Source organism: Rhinopithecus roxellana, chromosome 5 (genome assembly GCF_007565055.1).
Source record: "Rhinopithecus roxellana isolate Shanxi Qingling chromosome 5, ASM756505v1, whole genome shotgun sequence".
Taxonomy (NCBI): Eukaryota; Metazoa; Chordata; class Mammalia; order Primates; family Cercopithecidae; genus Rhinopithecus; species Rhinopithecus roxellana.
The window spans coordinates 88,833,947-88,855,267 of record NC_044553.1 but is presented as its reverse complement, the minus strand read 5'-3'; the positions used below and the strand labels follow the sequence as shown (position 1 = coordinate 88,855,267).

General features: G+C 43.8%; 1 protein-coding gene and 1 non-coding gene across 15 annotated transcripts in view; one reads left to right on the top strand and one right to left on the bottom strand.

The window, feature by feature from the left end:
• Positions 1-21,321, top strand: part of SYNE2 (spectrin repeat containing nuclear envelope protein 2) — a 392,481-nt gene that overhangs the window by 351,043 nt on the left and 20,117 nt on the right. For all 14 annotated transcript variants that reach the window (XM_030929921.1, XM_030929916.1, XM_030929913.1 and 11 more), the window contains 3 exons: positions 2,053-2,211; positions 3,536-3,702; positions 16,679-16,841. In XM_030929921.1, the coding sequence (XP_030785781.1) occupies positions 2,053-2,211; positions 3,536-3,702; positions 16,679-16,841 (489 nt within the window). The remainder of the gene's footprint in view (positions 1-2,052; positions 2,212-3,535; positions 3,703-16,678; positions 16,842-21,321) is intronic.
• On the bottom strand, positions 14,213-14,319 carry LOC115897763. Its single transcript, XR_004057559.1, has one exon. It is a non-coding gene; the product is annotated as a U6 spliceosomal RNA (small nuclear RNA).

Here is a 21,321-nt window from a genome sequence, read left to right as displayed (position 1 = left end):
TAATGAGCTTTTTTAAAAGTCACTTTAGGTGGAGACAAATTGCAATTCTGATCAGATGTGTAGACCGCTCTCTGGCTTGTGTAGGTGGCAAGTCTTAATCAGTGTATCAGAAGCAGGACCCAGTGAAGAGGTCCTTTACTGGGGAGTCTCTTCTGGGCCTAACAGCAGGAGTCTTACTTAATGCCCAGCAAGCATGGGAGCATTTCATATGAGTACTCTGCATTCACAGGCAATCTGATGTTTATTTCAAGTAGCTGGTTTCTAAAATTCTCTAAGAGAAGTGATCAACTGCTGTGTTGTCTCAATGGATCACTTTGACTTATTGAGAATGGGATTGTGTTAATAGAGTATTATATGGTATAGGCTTGTGACAGGATCAGGATTGAATTAAGGGATTCAAATAGTCTTAAAGATCTTTGTTTTAAGAACATAGAATTCTAGCGAAAATAAATTCCTTAATCTCATTTTTGTGAATTAAGAGATGTATTTAAAAAGTTGAAATTCAGACACGTTCTCCTTCTTGATTTTAGTATTTAATATTCACAATGTACCCTAATTTTAAATGTTCTTTTAGAACTTTTCAAATTTTATATAAAAGAAAATATTTAGAATATATGAAAAGTGTTCTGAAAGTTAAGGTAGACAGGAAGACTGGGGCCCAGATGTTCCTAATTGTTACTATTATGAAATCAATCAGGATGACCCTGTGCAAAATGCCAGAATTTTTAAAAGATAAACAGATGCCCTGAGGAATGGAAACACAACACTTGTTCTTCTAGGATAGTTTTTCAAGCCTTTTTAACACGTTTGGCTGGGTAGGATATATAAGCATTCAGTATTTTCTCCTCCGAAAAGAGCAGAGGTTTCTTTATACACAGCAGGAAAATCTCAGAGAATTCAACCTTGGTTTCCTGGTCCATATAGTGTGGTGTCAAAACTTTACCAAATAGCCACCCCCTTTTAACTCTAAGATTCTGAAGATTCTTAAAACCTGGGAATACTTTTGTACATCTAGTAAGGCTGATTTGCATTGTTTAAATTTATATTTAGTGAAATTTAAACCTTTAAGGAGGAGGACCCTTAGCTGATGTCAGTTTAGGGGCTACTTATGCGTAATGGGGCATTGGGTATTTTGGGGTCAGCCTGCTTGCTGCAGACCAGCTGTTGGCGATATATCCATGGTTTCCATCCAAAATCCAGTGCTTAGCAGGAAAGTGGGTTAAATGAGTGATGTACATTGTTTTTGGTTTTACTTTGGTTTGAAGCATAACAATAGGACATTTAAATGGCTGTAGTTTTCCTGGTCCATTTGCATTATAAATGTTTGATTTACATTCTATCTGGATTAATAGTTTTTAAATAGGACATTGTCCTTCTGTTGGTATAAGGATTTGATTTGTTGTTAAAATGGCAAGGATTTGGGTTATATCTTCATCTAGCCTTTCCGTTTTTTTTTTTTTTTTTTTTTTTTTTGAGACGGAGTCTCGCTCTGCCGCCCAGGCTGGAGTGCAGTGGCCGGATCTCGGCTCACTGCAAGCTCTGCCTCCCGGGTTCACGCCATTCTCCTGCCTCAGCCTCCCGAGCAGCTGGGACTACAGGCGCCCACCACCACGCCCGGCTAGTTTTTTGTATTTTTTAGTAGAGACGGGGTTTCACCGTGTTAGCCAGGATGGTCTCGATCTCCTGACCTCGTGATCCACCTGTCTCGGCCTCCCAAAGTGCTGGGATTATAGGCTTGAGCCACTGCGCCCAGCCCCTGTTTTTAATTTTTAATATAACTTGATAGTAACACACGAGTATTGGGTAAAACAGTCCTTCCAATCAGCTACATTTCAGGTACAGTATTTGTTATTTTTTATGGCATTTATCACAGGTGTAAGAAACTTCTGTTGATGCGAAACCCTAGGTTTTTAAGAGGCAAAACCAGACAAGGGTGAGTGTAGAGAGCTACTGATTAAAATGAATGAAACTCAGTCTTTTTGATGTGAGGGAGAGAAGGGGGTGCTTTCCTTCCTGGCTATACTCAGCTGCCAAATGTATTTTCATTTGCAGGTGGCTATACGTAAACAGGAGATTGAAGACAGACTCAATACATGGATTGTATTCAATGAAAAAAATAAAGAGTTGTGTGCCTGGCTGGTGCAGATGGAAAACAAAGTTCTACAGACAGCGGACATTAGTATTGAAGAAATGATTGAAAAGTTACAGAAGGTACGGGAGGATACCCAGGTGGATGTAGTTCTGACTACCGTGAAATTGTCGGCCCTCCTCACTCCTAGGCCCAAACAGGTGCAGGGTTATGGGTGCTTCCAGTAGCATAAATTTTAGAAATTTGAAGGGACTTCACTATTTTTGATCCTTTTGAGAGAGCAGTTGGAAGAGAGAAGGTTCCGGAGAGATGGGAGTGTGAGACCATTGTCAGTGGGCATGGTACTGAGGGGAGTTGCTTTCTCTCCATTAGGAAGTTTGGCCAGGGAAGGGGCTTACCCATCAGCTGATACCCCAAGTGAGTTAGAGTTTCTCTAGTTGTTATTAAGAAGCTCCCGTTGGCCAGGCGCGGTGGCTCATTCCTGTAATCCTAGCACTTTGGGAGGCCGAGGCAGGTGGATCACCTGAGGTTAAGAGTTCGAGACCAGCTTGGCTGACATGGTGAAACCTCATCTCTACTAAAAATACAAAAATTAGCCTGGTGTGGTGGTGGGCGCCTGTAATCCCAGCTACTTGGGTGGCTGAGGCAGGAGGATTGCTTGAACCTGGGAGGTGGAGGTTGCAGTGAGCCGAGATGGTGCCATTGCACACCAGCCTGGGCAACAGAGTAAAAATTCCATCTCAAAAAAAAAAAAAAAAAAAAGCAGCAGCAGCAGCTCCCCTTGCCAAAGGGGAGAGGCCAAAAGCAGTGAGGCTCATAATTTTGAAATGGTCACTGATCTCTGCAGGGAAAAGTAATAACATTCTTGCTGCAGTCACCCAAAACACCACTCAGTCAACCCTCTAGAAAACTGTAAACCATAGCAGCCTAATTAGTTATGCTCAGTTGTCCTCAGTTCCCAAGTAGGTTAAAAGAAATCTGTGAGAGGAAACAGAGAGCTTTTGAAATAGGTAACTGTTAAAAACAAAGTAATTATTGCCTTACGTAGTTTGCGTTTGCCTGATGCTTGTTGCCTGACTTTTTAGCTACTCACTGAAAAGTTAGCTTCATTAGAAGGTATGAGGTTTTGAGACAGTGTCTCACTGTGCTCCCACCTCAGCCACCCGAGTAGCTGGGACTGCAGACATGTGCCAGCATACCTGGCTAGTTTTTTCAGAAGTGGGGTCTTGCTATGTTGCACAGGCTAGTCTTGAACTCCTGGACTCGAGTGATCCTCTTGCCTTGACCTCCCAAACTGCTGGGATTATTGGTATGAGCCACTATACCTGGCCAATTTTTTTTTTTTTTTTTTTTAATTTCAAGAGGCAACTCTCTGTATGTTTTTGGCTGGAGAAGAAATGAATTTGGGGTAATTACCCAGGCTTTATGTTTTGGTGCCTTTGCCAGGACTGCATGGAAGAAATAAACTTGTTTAGTGAAAACAAGTTACAGTTAAAGCAGATGGGTGACCAGCTGATCAAGGCCAGCAACAAATCGAGAGCAGCTGAGATCGATGACAAGCTCAACAAAATTAACGATCGTTGGCAACATCTTTTTGATGTCATCGGATCAAGGTAAGAGATGGGCTACAAATGATTCTTACTCTCCAGGAACAGTAATTACTTTACAGATCTAGTAAACTGAGCCCAGCCTGCCTCTAAGATGATCCAGCAATTTTGAAAGTTTACAGATTAAGGCAAAGTTTGATTAAAATGAGTGGAAATTCTTTCCATGTTATAAAAAAAACTATATGCTAGTATATACCACCTTAATATTTTTTCTTTCGCTTACAACTTCACATGCATTAGTTTTAAATAAGGGTTGGAAACTTATTTGGAAAGGGATCCTTGGGAGGGGGTGTTGTTTAGAAATTCTGACTCTGTGTTAGCCTTTATGTGTCCCCACAGCGGAGCCATGCCTGTTGGTCCTGCCTCAGTATGGCAAATCAGGCAGGTGAGGGCACAGGCCTGGTTTCTGGAGGCTGGGAGCCCATGACTGCCCCGCCACCCGCACTCAAGGCAGGGGCAGGAGTCTACTCTAAGTGCGTTGGCTCAGAGTGCCAGGTCTCCCATGGGTGTCTTGTCCTAGGATGTGGATTTGGACACAGCCAAGTCCTAAATCAAAGGGCCACAAATCAAAGCTATGTTGGCCAGTGCAATCTTATCAGAAATAGTGCTGATAATTTTATCTCTCCCCCCAAAATGATGGTGATGCCCAAAGTTCTTAAATGTCTTCAAATTCCCTCTCTAAAGACAAACCCCAAGTGGATGTTTATTCAGTGGCCACCTGGCATACGGAGAACAGTCACTTGGCCTTGGGACTGCTTGTGCAGCTGTGCTTCCACTGGCCACCCAGGTCCTTTCCATAGCAGTATACTCAGATGTTTTGAACAACACATAGAATTAGGAATATACAGGAGAACCTGTAAGGTGAATAAAGAATTGGGGGGTGATGAAAGTAAGATACTGTTAATAATTTGGCATCTTCTTTACCTCATTGTTTACTGGAAACCACAAGTGAACCTGAGTCAGTCAACAGAGGCACCGGGCTAATTAAGTTGAGTCAGTTACGTTAGTGGGAGTAGGTATCTGAGCAGCTGTAAAACCAAGTGGTTTGAGAGCTCAGACCCCATCTTCCTGGGATCAGGAAGATCCTTACAGAGGGGCTGCATTCCCAGATGGTCCTGAATGAGGGATTGTGGTTACTGGTGGCAGAGAGAGAGACACATATGTTGAGAGCAAACAGATATAGAATAGAGCAGTGTCGAAGCCATTCAGGAAGTGAAGAGAAGCCCCGTTGGCCCCAAATGTAGGAGTTGAGCTAGAAAGATGGGCTGGGGCTAAATCTTAGAAGACTTTAAATCTCAGCTAAGTATTGTCCTTCTGAAAAAATATCTGAGTCATGCCTGGTTCCTTAGCAGCGGAGGGTTTGCTGAAGACAAATATTAGGGGGATTTGGCTGGCAACGTAGACTGGCCCAAATTCAACATCTCTCCACAGCCAATTGGGGGAAAGCGAAAAAACCTACAGAAATGCATGGTGGAAACCTAAGTAAGAATTAAGAGTACAAGTTTTGAACCATTCCTGACTTTCTCACTTATTCACTGTGAAAACTTGAGTATGTGATTTAACCTTTCTAGGCCTCAGTTTCTAAGTCTGTAAAATGGGTCTAATTGGCTTACATCAGAGGCCGCTGGTGCTGTCTGCTGTGAGGATATATGTCATGCCTTTGGTATAGGGCCAGCACAGCACATGTGAGCCAGCATTTATGGAGTGGTTGTTTTAATTACTTTTCCATGAGAAGACTCTGAAGTCATGTGTGTGTTGAATGGAAGATGATTCTGTCGGTGACCTCTAGTGATGAGAGGTCTTTCCCCAGTGAGGCCTGCAACTGGACTACCTCGTTCTCAGACCTTAGAATAGTGCATCAGATGTTTGTTGAAATGAATAAATGTTTCAGTGCATTTGTTAAGAATAAGATCATTTCTGTGGGATAAATTGTGTCTTTGTGGTTGCCTTTATAGCATAAGTCTTCTCGAGCCCTTGGCACTAGTCGAGGGTATGATGGCATCACATCCATTCATGGGTCATACAGGATCAAGATCTAGCTAATGTTTCTCGAAGGTTAGAGTGACAGTCCATTTTTAATCATTCATGCTCTGCTTATATCACTTTGGAGTTTAACAGGCTGTTTGCTTTCCTCGCTCACTCTTTGCCTGTCTTCAGCCAGCCTTTTGGTGGGAAAGAGTTAAAACAGTGGGTAAAATTTTATTGATCTTTTTGGAAAGCACAGCTGGGGGAAAAGGAGTTGAAATAATAGCAAATATGTTGTCAGCTGCCTGTGTTCTTAGCAATATGCCTTTTGTGTATGATTTCACTTAAACTTCACTGTGATTCTGGAAAGTAGATACCATTGTCCCATTTTACACACTGAGAAGGAAACTGAGGACTGAAGCTAAGCAACTTACCCATAGTTACATAGCCAGCATGTGACATAACCAGGATTTCAACTCGGGCAGTTTCACCTCCCTGACAGCCCAGACCCTCTCATTTGAAACACTGAAATGAGCAGTACATGCTCAGTGCCTAATCCCTTCAGCACTGAGGAATTTGAGAGGGAATCATTTTTCTTATTTTAAAGCAAGGGCCAGGCTGAGACAGACAGCTAGAATCTAAGAAGCTCTTAGCTGAGTTTATTGTTCAGGTGAATCTGTGGGTTGAGGCAACAAACTTGGACCTGTCATAATCAGCCTTACATAGAATCAGCCTTACATAGAATCCCTGATGCTGACTTCCCCCTGGGCGTTGTACAGAGGAAGGGAACGGTTGGAAGCACAGGCTGCAAACTTTACATTTGAACAGTGGGGACAAGAACCTGCTCTGCAGGGTGCCCTGCTGGCTTCATTTGCCCACAGGATCCAGGACACCATGCAGCGTCTTCCATCCTACCCACAGTATTCTGCTGCTTTGGCCCTGTGGCAGGGAACCGCATCTCTTGTTAAAAATAAGATTCGCCAGACGTAGTGGCTCACGCCTGTAATCCCTGCACTTTGGGAGGCCGAAGCAGGTGGATTACCTGCAGTCAGGAGTTTGAGACCAGCCTGGTGAACATGGTGAAACCCCGTCTCTACCAAAACTACAAAAACTAGCTGGGCACGGTGGCACGCACCTGTAGTCCCAGCTACTCAGGAGGCTGAGGCAGGAGAATCACTTGAACCTGGGAGGCGGAGGTTGCAGTGAGCCAAGATCGCGCCACTGCCCTCTAGCCTGGGTGACAGAGCAAGACTCTGTCTCAAAAAAAAAAAAAAAGATTGGAAGGCAATTCTTTGTAGGTACCCGGCCTCATTACTGCAAGATCTTAACTACAAAACTAACTTTAGAATGGTTTTAGAAGACTAAGATTTAGAATGGTTTTAGAAAACTAAGGTTTAGAACGGTTTTCAGAAGTCCAAGGCCTCAATAAATCAGGTTTAATTCACTAGAGGAAAAAATGGGATTTAGGATAGGCTTCCTTAAAAACCACATTAGATTTCTGATCATTTCGGGTGGTAGACTCCATTGTTGGATAGATAGGAGAGGAAACCAACACTGCTTATTTTTTAAGTGCCAGTTTCCTCACATAGATTATTTCATTTTAATTCTTAAAACAACACTGCAAAGTCAGTGTGATTCTTCATTTTACAGAGAGGGAAACTGCAGCTCAGAGAAGGTCAGTAATTTAGCCAAGGACAGTGGGAATTCTGCCCGGGTTAGAAACATGCACATAAGATTACATGGGCCCTGGTGTGGGTATAAAGAGGCCCGTGACTGGCTGTCCCTCAGAGTTGCTCTGGGAGCTTTTAAAAGCTCTCATGGGCCCTTGGGCAGCTTCTCACAATGGTGACATCTACACTCTTATGAAACATGCAGATAATTTCAACAGAGGTCATTTAAAGCATTACATAGACTCCCTGATGCTGATTGTATATATGTTTGGTGATCGTAATTATGTAGAACCCAAGTTGACAACAAGAAATATTCTATGTTCATTTGTCAAATTAAATGAAGACTTAAACTTTTTTTTTTAACTGTGCCTATTAGCCACTCTCCTTCCTCTTTTCTTCTTCTTCTTCTTCTTTTTTTTGAGACAAGGTCTGGCTGTATGACCCAGGCTGGAATACAGTGGCACAATCACAGCTCACTGCAGCCTCGACCTCTCAGGCTCAAACAATTCTCCTGCCTCAGCCTCCCAGGTAGCTGGGACTACAAGCACACACCACTATGCCCAGATAATTTTTTGTTTTTGTTGTTTGTTTTTTGTAGAAATGGGGTTTCAACCATATTGCCCAAGCTGCTCTTGAGCTCCTGGGCTCAAGTGATCCTCCCACCTCTGCCTCCCAAAGTGCTGGAATGACAGGCATGAGCCACTCGCACCCAGCCTTCGATAATGTCTTTGAAAAGTGATTCAGCAAAACTTCTGAATGCAGGACAGACAACTAAATTAAAGAAAGTGTCCTTCAGAACTGCCAATATGTGTGATCCTCTGTTTTGGAGGCATCTGGATTACCTAAGAACAGCTGAGATACAAATTGTTGGGTGACAGACAAAAAGATGCAGGGTTAACCTTCACAGCCAGCACAGTCTGAAGCTCTGAAAAGACGGTTCTTGGATCTCATCCCCTCAATGGGACTGAGGCCAGAGAAGGAGTTGACCTGCCACCTGATCTCACCAATTCCTCCCCTTATTTTTAAAAACCCAATAGTTGAACTCCGTAAAAATTCATCTGCTTTTGTTTTCCAGAACTCCCTCCCCATTTCCTTAACGAAAACCCTGCTTGTCATATGAACCGGAGCTCTGTAGACACAGGTGGGGCTGTGTCTTCAGTGAGTCCCTCTGGCAGGTTGCACATCTTGGTGAATCCTTTTAGAGACTTGGGATCAGGGTGAGGAACTCTTTTTAAAGGCTCTTTCTAGCAGCATGTGTGAGTAATCTGATGAAAGCGTTCAGTGCCTGATACAGGTTGGACAGCGAAGTGGAAAGGCATACCCTCCGAGAAAGTTTACATTGGTTTTTCTCTTGGTTGGAATCATTTTAATGAAAGTTATTTTAATTTTCTTTTTGCTTATCTGTACTTTCTAAATGTTCATTATGGAAGATGTTTATAACATGTCATGAACAAATGTCATCAATTTTATGTTCTCTTTCCTGAATTTCTGACGGTAGCACCACTAGCAAAGCCTGTCGTCCTTATTAAGCCACTGACAAGGAGGGACTTTCCTAGTACCGTATGACCTCAAAGATTAGCTCCTTCCTGTTTACACTGAATTGCTCTCACTATCAGAAATATCAAATCCATCCAAAGGAACTTTTTAAACCAAGCATAACTTTTAAATTTTGCCTGCCAACCTGAAAAGCTCACCTATTTTATAATAGTGGCAATTAAAATGTTATCATTAAACTCAGAAGTTATGACCGTGGCAGTTGTGTGTTAAGATTGTTTTCCATGCCTTGCAGAATGGGCAGAAATATGTGTGCCTTTTTAAACTGATAAAGCTTTTCATTGCTCTCCTCTTATCTGTATTTTCTCAAGGTTTTCTGGAAGACCAAACAATGCTGCTAGTCACGAAGTTGACTTGCGTTGGTCTTAGCATGTTGCCTGATCCAGTGGGACTGGAAGGATTTAGGGATTATTTTAGCACAGGGAGAGCCAGATGTGAGCCTCCTCACTTCCATTTTCCTTCCCATCAGCCTGATCCTTCTGCCTCTAGAATGGGTGGCCGCTGTTCCCAGACCCTGCAGAAATGCCTTCCTTGAGGGTTGAGGAGCTCCCCCAAGGAAAGTAGCCGTCACTGGGGTAATGAGCAAGTATCGTGATGGCCGGCATCAGGCAGATCCAGTGTACTGAGCCTCAGAGGTTCGTGTTCAGCAGGTTGCAGGAACAGCCAACCACGTGGGCCTGAGTTAGATGCAGCATTTTGGGAGAACTATTGCCAGGTCTTCACTTCTGATTCCACTGGTGTAGCACGTGTTTGCTGTTTCAAGGTAGGGATACAATAATGACTAAATGTTGGGCTTTAGGGACTCCTGAAAAACGATATCGAGTCTCAGAATAAGGCTGGGAATGAGTCTGAGGTAGACTAGACACAAACCAAGTGCCGCCACTCAGGATTGTCCGGAGAAACTGAGGGTATGAATAAGGAGGAATTTTCAGACACGTTATGGTAAACCCTGGGAGGAGCCAGCAAGGAAAATTACAAAATTTCTTCCTCTGCAATGAATTCCCTTTATACTGCAAAATAGAATTTTTTTGCACAAAGCAGATAAACTAAATGAACTATCTGACCCTCCTAAACCAGGATGCTCAGGACCAAAAGGACAGAGCAGAAAACCCCACAGGGAAATTTCTTCTTCAAGAGGACAAGAGGAAGGCATTCCTGTTGGACTCAGGGGCATCAGATTTTGCTGTTTCTTTTAAACCTGAAACAGAGAAATTTAATTTGTGGAGGACAGAAATCCTCTTTTGCCTGCCCCAAATCTAAATGTTTCTTCTCTCCGTTTATAGCACTTCATAAATAACCCATAGCCAAGATAACACTGTGACTTTCTTCTCCCAGCGTTGCAATCCTGTAGCGTCAGAACAAAGACTGTGTGTGTGAGGAAAGAGCTGGAGATATTTGTTTATTGGAAGGGAGAAAACTGAGATTAAAAATTGCAGTTAGCAGGAGAGAAGGTGTCTTCCTTCCTGCTGGCATTGCCCTGTGCCTGCGAGCCAGCCGTGCTCACAAGGAGCCTTGGAGAGGGCTGCGTCCGCCTCTGTACAAGATGCTGAACCAGTGAAGAGGGCACGCTGGCCAGGGGGAGGGGCTGCCTCGGCCCTGGGAGGTGGAGGTGCAGCCGGGAACTTGGAGCTTTCGCTTAAACATAAGGAATGATTTTTTCTCATCAACAGTAAGTGCCGTTTTCGTCATCAGCTCTGCATAGGGCCGAGGCGCCGGGTGCTGTCCCTTGTGTCTTGCTCTCTGGCTGTGTCGCTTTGGTTACAATAGAAATCACCGATGAGATGGTGGCTGCGGAGTGTTTGTGCTCAGCCATCGGGGGATGGGTTCTTTCCAGCGTCAGCATGCGTGTGGTGTCTGCAGTCTGCCTCTGACAAGCAGGGCAGAGGAGTGATTATGCCGTGTGGAAAATGGAAGTCCTCCGGTGACAAAAATGCTTCAAAGAGGCAATGAGCTCAGACGTGTATTGTAATGCCTCTGCCCCTAAATCAGGGCTTCAGGATCTTGGAGTAATGCATTATTTTGCCATAAGGATGTTTAGTCATGTGAAAAGATACAATTGTACAGGATTTGTACAGTGTTTTTTGCAACTGACAGCTGCCCACAGGTTTGACTGTTTATTTCAGTACAAATTCAGATACTTGAACCATCTCAGGTTTCCTTAGTATTTTTTAAATTAGGCATAGGAATTTTTTTGTTCACTTAGGCTGATTTAGGGCTTTTATAATTTAACTGTAGACTCCTGAGCACATAGAGGATAGGACTAAATGGTAAATTATTCCATATGTATAAATTTGACATGTAAAGCCTTCATCATACATTGTTAAGGCTTAGCTTGGTATATAGAATGATGCTAACCTGGCTTGATTTTGTTTGTTTGGAAGGAGAGCAGTGTTTATCAATGTTATATTCTCATCCATCGCTAGTTAAAAGAAAAACTTTATTTGCCTTGATTGTTTTCTGCATTTTTACCCATAATTACTGCAAAGGAACTCTGGCAATTTAAACTAGCTCTTAGGCATAATTCTTTTGTTTGGTTTCATAGAAAACATTTTGCTTTAGGTCTCCCAATAAAGAGCCTATGAAGGGGGAAAACTTCACTTTTGTACCTAAAAATTTTGCTTTTCTGATTCTCAGAACTGGGATTTAATTCAGAAAATCATGCTGCTTTTTCCTGGAGAAAGGTTATTTGTCGAAATGTCTGTGTGAGAAGTGTTCAGAGCACCGGGTCAAAACCTGGGCAAGTGCAGGGATGGGGGCCGCGGCAGCAAACTGCTCGCAGGTGGTTGATGTCAGGCAGTGTTGAGGTTGCTTCTGTGTGCCAGCGGTCTGGTTTCTGAACAGGTTTTCTTATTTCCAGATACTAACTCGAGATTTCGAATTTTTCAAGAGCAGTATTAACAAGGCCTAACATGTGGAGGTCAGTCGCCTGGGTTGGCAAAAGACAAATGCTTCCTGGCCTGGGACAGGTGATCATTAGGTTACAGCGTCTGCACAGAACAGAACGATGCACACTCCGCAGTGTACCTGATGGTCCCAGGGTCAGTCATTACCTGATGATCAGAAGAACAACATGTAGACTCCCAGGCATTTGGGGGTGTTAGGCCTCTGGACGGAGTTTGGCACATACCGGCTAAATCCTGGCTGGATGCGTGCTTTGTCACTTCTTGGTGACCTTCTTTTCCTTCCCTCCCACCTTCCCTCCTCTTTAACTTGCACTAAGTATGCTGTGATGTGAGTGTCTGTCAGCGCTTCCCTGGCCCTGTGTGAAGCCGGGGCCGAGGAGCAGGGGTGGCTTCTAGGCTGGCAGCACGCTGCTTTGTGGGAAAAGGGCTCTGATGTGCTCTGGTCTTTACAGCTTTTCTTTAAAAATCTAACTTGGCCGCTTCTTTTATGAAGAAGACAAATCAGACAAATTGGAAGGTATGAGTGAACATCATTTACTCCTTCAACAGCTATTTATTGAGCAACTCCTATGTTGTATTACAGTGTCAACATTACATCAGAATTAGGTGATGACCTCTCTGGGAAGAAGGCCTATCTTCCAGCTATCTCTGAATCCAAGGGTCTGTGCAGGATCCAAGACAAGGCACATGGCTAAGTGATTACTGAAAGAAAATCAGGGAGGGGAAACATGGGCAACATATATTGAGCCTTCTGGCCTCCTCCCCAGCCACCTGCCAAGAGCCCCAGGTTGTAGCATCCACTATACCAGCTCCTACCCCTCAGTGTATCCTGAGCTATGAGTCCAGACTTCTGGTCATGCTCTCTGACTGCAGCAAAACGATCCTGTACCAACAGTATGTGCATGTTAGTGTGTGTAGGATTATGTGAGAGGATGGGTAGTACTTAGGAACAGCAGCTCCAGACCAGACTGCCCAGGTTAGAATCCTGCCTCCACTATTGACCATGTGACTTGCGTGAGCTCTTTACTCTCTGTGCCTCAGTTTCCTCATCTGTCAAGTAGGGATAATAATATTACCTATCTCCTAGCATTGTTATGAAGAGGAAATGATGCCTATAATCCCAGTACTTTGGGAAGCTGAGGCAGCTGGATCACCTGAGGTCAGGAGTTGGTGACCAGCCTGGCCAACATGGGGAAACCCTGTCTCTCCTAAAAATACAAAAATTAGCTGAGCGTGGTGGCAGGTGCCTGTAATCCCAGCTACTCAGGAGTCTGAGGCAGGAGAATCCCTTGAACCTGGGAGGCGGAGGTTGCAGTGAGCCCAGGTCACACCACTGCGCTCCAGCGTAGGTGATAGAGACTGTATCTCAAAGCAAATGAGTTGCTAACGCGAAGCACAACAGGCCTGGCACATGTGGCCATCAGCGTGGGATACAGATGTTTCATTTTAATGATAAAGTTTATCATTTTAAAACATACACGTAGAAATTTTAAAAGAATGGGATGACAGTAGACAGTCTCGTATTTTATTCCTACACTCCACTGGTTTGTCCTGAGCACCCCATTTTGGATACCAGAGTCCTGGGGAAACCAAGCAAATTATTCCCCCACCTTCTCCATACCCTCTCTGCGTGTCGCACACCTAACCCCACGGTTAACAGTTCAGGATCACCACAGCCCTGTGGGTCTGTACCCAGGCAATTGTGTTGCTAGTTAGCTCCCTTCATTTAAACACGTGAATTCTTCGGTGTGTTAATTGCTTTTAAGTTAGAAGAGAGGAAACAAAGAAGGAAAAAGAAAAAAATATATAAATAAATACTTGGATTCTAGCCCTCTTCTTTTCAAAATAATAAAGAGGCTGGGATTCTTAGGGTGGAATAGGGTCAGGGGCTAGATGAAGGCCGTGGGAGATTTCATTCTGGGCAGAGGGAGAAGTGGGGAGGGCGGGAGGGCTGTGCAGAGGTCACGAGCCTGAGCCCTTCCCCCACCCGCGGGAAGCTCTCGTGGCTGGGCCTCTTCTCCGGCAGAGCCTTCCAGGAGGGCAGTCCTTCAGGAGCTGCCTGGAGCACTCCTTGTCCCACGGTGCCAGGGGTCCCAGCTATCCTGGTAGTTGTCTGGAGTGTTCTTTCTGGAACCAGGGCAATCAAGGTGGCAAGATACTGGGGTGAGGAGGGTGTACCCCTGAAGCCATAGGAATGAAGGTGGGATCTAGGTTACAGCTATATCCAGGCCTGGTCCTGGATTCCATTACTTCCTTTTTAATAAATCATCTGTGGCTCTGAAGGGAACGTATCCTTGTGGTGTTTGCGTTAAGAATGTAATTTGGAAAACGGGCATTTATCTCCGAGGCATTCTGCCTTTCACATTCAGTCCCCTCAGCTACCCAGTGAAAGAAGGTACTACTGTGAACACCATTTTTTTTTTTTTAAATATGGAACGCTTCACGAATTTGCGTGTCATCCTTGCGCAGGGGCCATGCTAATCTTCTCTGTATTGTTCCAATTTTAGTATATGTGCTGCCGAAGCGAGCACTGTGAACGCCATTTTATAGATGGCATTAAACGTGGCCAGGACACAAACCCAGGCTCCAACCACAGAGTCTGTGCTCTTCCATCTCCAGACCACACATCCTTCTTCCAAGCTTGCCCTTGAGAATAAAACACTGATGAAGTAACTTTGTGAGGTCCAGTGCCATGTAAATAAAGCATGACTGTAGTGTCATGTGATCCAGCGTCCACTCTGTGCAGACGACTTTACATGAAGCCTCTTATTTCAATCTTACCACCACCTGCAAGGTGGGTAATCTTGCAGATTGTGAGGAAACTGAGAGTCAGCGGTTAGGTACATTGCAGCGTGCAGAGCTCTTAGATGGGAGAATGGAACTTGGGTCCAGGTCTGCTTGCCTCCGGAGTTCTGGCCTTCACCTCACCCAATGCTGCCACCTCCCTGAAGCTTAAGCGGCTTTGAGGGTGTACTAGAAATAAGGGGGCTGAGGTGAAAGGACTTTCACTAAATCTTTTTTTTTTTTTTGAGACGGAGTCTCGCTCTGTCGCCCAGGCTGGAGTGCAGTGGCGCAATCTCGGCTCACTGCAAGCTCCGCCTCCTGGGTTCACGCCATTCTCCTGCCTCAGCCTCCCAAGTAGCTGGGACTACAGGTGCCCGCCACCACACCCGGCTAATTTTTTGTATTTTTAGTAGAGACAGGGTTTCACCTTGTTAGCCAGGATGGTCTCGATCTCCTGACCTCGTGATCTGCCCGCCTCGGCCTCCCAAAGTGCTGGGATTACAGCCGTGAGCCACCGTGCCCGGCCTTCACTAAATCTTAAAAGTAGCTGGTAATAGAGCTAGAAGTCAGTCCCTTGGATTGACTTGGTAAGTTGTAAGATACACATTTTTGTTTTTAATCCACACTTATATGACTACTCCATGGCCCACTTAAGTCATAGCTTCTAGCGGAATGTCCATATTTGTCCATTCAGCAAGCATTTGTGGAGAGCGTCCTGCCCACCAGGCACTGTGGGAGGTGCTGTGTGTGCGGTGGAAACTGGCCGGCTGCAGCCTGGCCATGGCACTCCCTGTCTTGGTGGGTGTCTGAGAGAGTGCAAGGTTAGAGGCAGAGTGGCCCCTGAATGCTTGAGGTACAGAGATCAAGGGGCTGAACCGGTTTTCAGGGCAGGGCAGGGACTATTGAAAGCTTTGAGCATGGATCAGACTTGCCTTCTGGAACTTACTTACACTTTGGCTACAGAACCAAAGGTGGGCAGGAAGTCTAGGGGGCTGAGAGGAGGTTGTTCAGTCAAGTAAGAGGTGATGGTGGCGTGCAGCACAGTGTTTCCTGAGAGTTAGGGTCGGTATCCCCATTTTATCGCTCTAGTGCTCCCAGCCATGGAGCGCAGTTCTGACAGCATCTCCCAACGTAAGTATTGATCAGTGGGAACTTTCCATTGGAGCCATTACTTTTAAGTGTCTGAGATTAACTACACATCCCACAGAACGCCAGGACAGATCCTGGCTCTACTCACTCTGCTTTAGGACTTTAAGGAAAGCGGTTTATTGGAGCATTTTATTTTAGTATATGTGTCAGAAAAAGATTGTTTTCCCTCAACAGCTACATCACGTCCCCTTGACAGCATGTGGACGCGTACGCCAAGTTGTACTCATGCCATGCGCGTGCTTCCAAATCTGCTCCATGCCGAGTTGGGCTGGATGGGAGCTGAGGCAGACTGGCGAGGGAGATCCCATTTAGAACTGCGCTTGTATGCAGATTTCCTTTGCCCCTCCCTTTCTGACAGGCAGAGATGCCCCATAATCTACCCACATGGGCTGGTTCAATGTATACGACTGGGTGAACCCCTCATACTGAAGCGGTAGGGCTTGGCACATGTTCTCTGCTTACCCAAAGGGGAGGGTCCCATGCGAGGCCTTGTGGACCAAATACCACCAAGTGAACCAGGCGTGTAACATCTTTAATCTCCCAGGGTAGATCACCGGCTGCTGCAATCTCAGGCATACCCATGGCAGAAACTGGGCAGAAGTCAGGAGTGGTTATTTTCACTTAGGAAAAAAATGGCTATCTTCTCACCTCTGGAGCCCCAGGAAGATGAACTGGGTCTCAGAGGATCTCACTCTGGGAATGATAGGACTTCCATTTTCATGGGTGGATTAACTCTCCGTCCTTTCGAAAGTCAACAGAGGCAACAGCCTTGCAAAGCTTCACATATTCTCTGAGAACTCGTATCTGGTGACATGAGAGTTGTTCTGATATAAAATCAAAGCAAAATAGATTCTTTTTTACCCTGCAATGCTCTTATTGGAACATTCTACCACTAAGTATTGGGCTTTTGATTTCCATCACTTTTTGTTTGTTTTGTTTTTCTGCAAATATGTGTAGGGTGAAGAAGTTGAAGGAGACCTTTGCTTTTATTCAGCAGTTGGACAAAAACATGAGCAACCTTCGCACCTGGTTGGCTCGAATTGAGTCTGAGCTTTCCAAGCCTGTTGTTTATGACGTCTGCGATGATCAAGAGATCCAGAAGAGGCTCGCTGAGCAGCAGGTGGGACGATCAAAAATGAGCTCTTGCAAGAGTATGGGTGTCTGCGATGTGCACTGACTCAGGCCTTCCCCGTATATCTGTGTGTTTTCACGTGCTCACATTTCATAACACTGGTTTGCTTTTTCCAGAGAAAACTGACCACCTTTCCATGTTCTTATGTCCATCTCTTGAGTGCTCCCTCCCACATTCATGTAGCTTTTTGTGAAACTGTGTGAATAATGTTTAATCTTGGTGAATAATAATGTTTAATCTTAATCTTGAATGAATGTTTAATCATTCATTTAATCATTTAATTATTCATTTAATCATGAATAATGTTTAATCTTAATAATGTTTAATCTTAATCTTGGTGGTAAATAAGGTTTTTTAAATTATGTCTTTTTTTTGACTCTGATCTTTGTTGTGTTTTGTTAATATAGTTTTGAAAGGCAACTAATTGAAAGAAAAGCAACTTTTCTAACCAAGGAAGGTTTTTATGGGATGATATTCTGTGTGTCTGGTACAGCTTTTTAAAAAATTAAAACAAGAAAAGGTATGATAAGGAACATGCTTGGACCAATAGTTTAGGAAGACTCTTAAGAGCTGCAATGCTCTGTGCATTTTTGTTATCAGATATGCATGCTCTGAACCAATCCTGGAAATTGTGCTGTTCGAAAGCTGCTGCGTTCTGCCAGTGTTTCTCATTCTACCCACCTGCTAGGTGCTATTTGACATCACTGGTTTATCAAATCCACTTTCCTGACTTCCCTGGTCTCATGGCCACATGCTCATTCTCACATGCAATGCCTGGATTTGTCTTTATTTTTTTTTTTAATAACTAAGTTTATCTTAATCTTTCTTTAGCTTTTGTTCACCTCTGTTTTTCTCAGACCTGTGGGCAGATTCTGTTTCGACTGTAGAAGCAGTATGATTCTCAGAGTCGAATCTGTTTTCTTCACGTTAAGCCTCCACCACACACCACGTACCACAGGCGCTTAGAGACAGGATTGAGGGTGAACCTTTTTCACCAGATTCAATATTTGGTGCTACTGTTGACATTTTTTAAGAGATGGCGTCTCACTGTATTGCCCAGGCTGGTCTTTAACTTCTGGGCTCAAGTGATCCTCCCACGCCAGCCTTCTGAGTAGATGGCACTGCAGGCAGGAGCCGCCATGCCTGGCCCTCCCTGCTCTTGACTTTTCTAAGTGCTATTACAATTACTGTTTAAATGATGCCTGTTCTCTGGCTTTCAAGCTAGTATGATTTAGTAATGCTACAAATTAAAAATACTGGTTTTTCCACTTAGCTTTGGAACTTTAAGCATGTCTTTTTCATTGAGGTCATCTAGACTCTGTCTTTGCTTTGTGCAGAAAAGAATATTGATATAAGTATTATGGAATTTTAATGGACATTACAGAGATTTTAATGCCTCTCTCATTGGAGTCACAGCTACTGAATACATCAGTTTTACTTAAAAGTGTGATCCACTAGGATGAATGTCTTTGAACAGTCTGTGAAAAGGCAAGGCCTTGCAAATGACAGTTTACCCTGAGTGGTGGGTTTTTTCAGGTAGATTATATGGAAGCTGTCAATACCTTTCCTCTTAAAGACTAGCTGGCTAGATTTTGCTGGGGCTGTTGATAGTGTGTTAATTTTTTTTAAATCCAAAGTGTGACAGAACATTAAATTAATTAAATTGCAGAGAATTTGTTCCCAAAAGCATACAATTTGGAGCCACTGCTATTCTCTTAGCCTTATTTCTTCCCATCCTGCAATGGCACATAATTTCAGTCTGGTTGATTTGAAAATTCTCTCTTTACAGAATTCAGCATCACCTTAGTGACATTTCTATCCCTTTGTTACTTTAAAAAAAAAGATTAATGGAATTGGTGTTCAGGACTACCATTATTGTGTAGAAGTTAGATACTGTGTTAGTTTTCTACTACTGTTATAACCAATTACAGATTTAGCAGCTTAAAAACACAAATTTATTATATTTCTGGAGGTCAGAGATCTGAAATGGATCTCACTGGGCTAAGATCAGGATGTCATCAGCGCTGCGTTCCTTTCTGGAAGCTCTGCGGAGAATCCATTTTTTTGCTTTTTCTGGCTTTTAGAGGCCACCCACATTGCTTGGCTCATATGTGCCCCTTCTGCCTTCAACGCCATCAACATTGCATCTCTCTGTGTCTTTCTTCCTAGTCACATCTCCCTCTAGCTGCCTCCTCTGCTGCTGTTAAGGACCCTTAATATTACAGTGGGCCCACCCTGCTAATCCCGGATAATCTCCCTATTTCAAGGTCAGCTGATTAGCAACTGCAATTCCCCATGTAATCTAACAGATTCACAGACTCCAGGATTAGGATCTGGATGTCTTTCTGTGTGTTGGAGGGTGTCATTGTCATCATTCTGCCTACCACAGATGATCTCAGGATACTTTTAGTATTTTTGTTAAAAAGAATAAGTTACAGTGTGTTTATATTATACTAAACTCAGACCTTAAGTACCCCATCCAAAACACTGGCAACAAATGTGTCACACAAAAGAATTATGTATGGGCCACTTTTTAAAACCTTACCTAGTGACCATTTTTGGTCTGGGTTAGAAAACCACCTTACCTGTGTTTACTTTTCAAACTAAATATAATAAATTAATTGCTTCCAAAAATAAGACCTAAAAACATGGCATCACCTAGCATTGCCTTATGCAAAAGCCCTCGGCCCCCCAAAGTAGCTAAGAGCCATGATGTCCCTGGATCCTCACTGTAATGTACCTGGTCGGGGAGGGCCAGACCCTCTAAGAGTCCTTTCTGTTTTGCCTTTCCTACATAGAACACCTTTAGGTATAAGGTAATGGGGGTTATTCCTATGGAGTATATCATCTTTAAAATGCACAGGAAGTAGTAGCAATTTTGTGACATTTAAATCACGAACCACTTTCATTGAAACTTTTTAAGATCCCTGTTCTAGTTTTTTCATTCGTTGGTTTCTTGTTTCTCTGTGGGGTGTGCCAGATGGTGGCTTGGAGGAGTTGTTAGTTACCCTTCCATTGGCTAACGAATAGCCCCTGCTGTGGTCCAGCTGAGCTTCACCTCACACCCCCCGAACCATCCCAACACCCCCCTGCCCCACTTGCTACCCAAGTCCTCCCACAGGGACGTTGAGGAGCTGGCACTGGGGTTTCACCCTATATGATTTTCTGTCTTTTCAGCCTGTTTTTTTTCTCCTCAGCCCGCCTTACCTTCTGTTTTTGGTTCCTTTTTATTCTCATTCTTCTGGCTGCGTTCTCTTCTCCAGTTTCGGGTCTATCTCCTCTTGCTCTGTACCCCCGAACCCCCAAGTTCCTCCCCAACCTCAGTGTTCTGTGTCACCTGCCCGGGGCAGAAAAACAAAGTGAACAGGAGCCTGTTAGAACTGTCAGCAAAAGTCTTTCTCAATGTTTTATGTTGTTTCTTAAATCTACTTTTTCTCTAGATTGGGACAGTTTCTAAGACCTAATTCTTGTGCAGACTTACATCTCTGTGGATACTAGTGGTAGGATTATTTCAGTTTGCAAAATGTTCTTGTCTAGCACTTAAATGGTCTGCATTTTAAAAGGTAGTCTGTCACTTTATTTTTTATCGTACAAGGTAACTAGTAGGCCATTGTGTGGTGTTTTACATGGTTTTAAAAAAAATTTCGAAAATGTTTTTTGAAAAGTTTTGAGAAAGTTTTGAAAATGTTTGAGCTTTTTTTTAAACCAAGATGTTGATGGTCTTTTAGAAATTATTGTAGAGCTCATTTCTTTTTTTTTTTTTTTTTTTTTTTTTTGAGACGGAGTCTCGCTCTGTCACCCAGGCTGGAGTGCAGTGGCCGGATCTCAGCTCACTGCAAGCTCCGTCTCCCGGGTTCACGCCATTCTCCTGCCTCAGCCTCCTGAGTAGCTGGGACTACAGGCGCGCGCCACCTCGCCCTGCTAGTTTTCGTATTTTTTAGTAGAGACGGGGTTTCACCGTGTTAGCCAGGATGGTCTCGATCTCCTGACCTCGTGATCCGCCCGTCTTGGCCTCCCAAAGTGCTGGGATTACAGGCTTGAGCCACCGCGCCCGGCAAGTAGAGCTCATTTCTTATGGCCATTTACACTAAATATTAAATCAGTTTTCTTTAGCCGTTTGATTCAATGTAAGCTGAATAAATAATGTAGGATAATTGCAGAGTTTATTAAAACATAGAGCATTCATATTGTCCATAAACTAGAACGTCTCTCTGCTTTTCAACTAGACCTTACCCACCCGGAGCCAGATGAGGTCATGGGCATTTTTCAGTTATAAGTGAAGAGTATTATTCATTTAACACCAGTATTAGGGTTCCTAATTTATTATTTTAATATTTAAATGGGATATGTATCTTCTGATTTTAGAAGGGCCCCATGACAGTGCTATGAACCGGTAAGAGTTCTTAAAACTGGAATTTTATTTAGACATAATAACTTTAAAGTTAGTCCTCAAATTGACTCCAGGGAG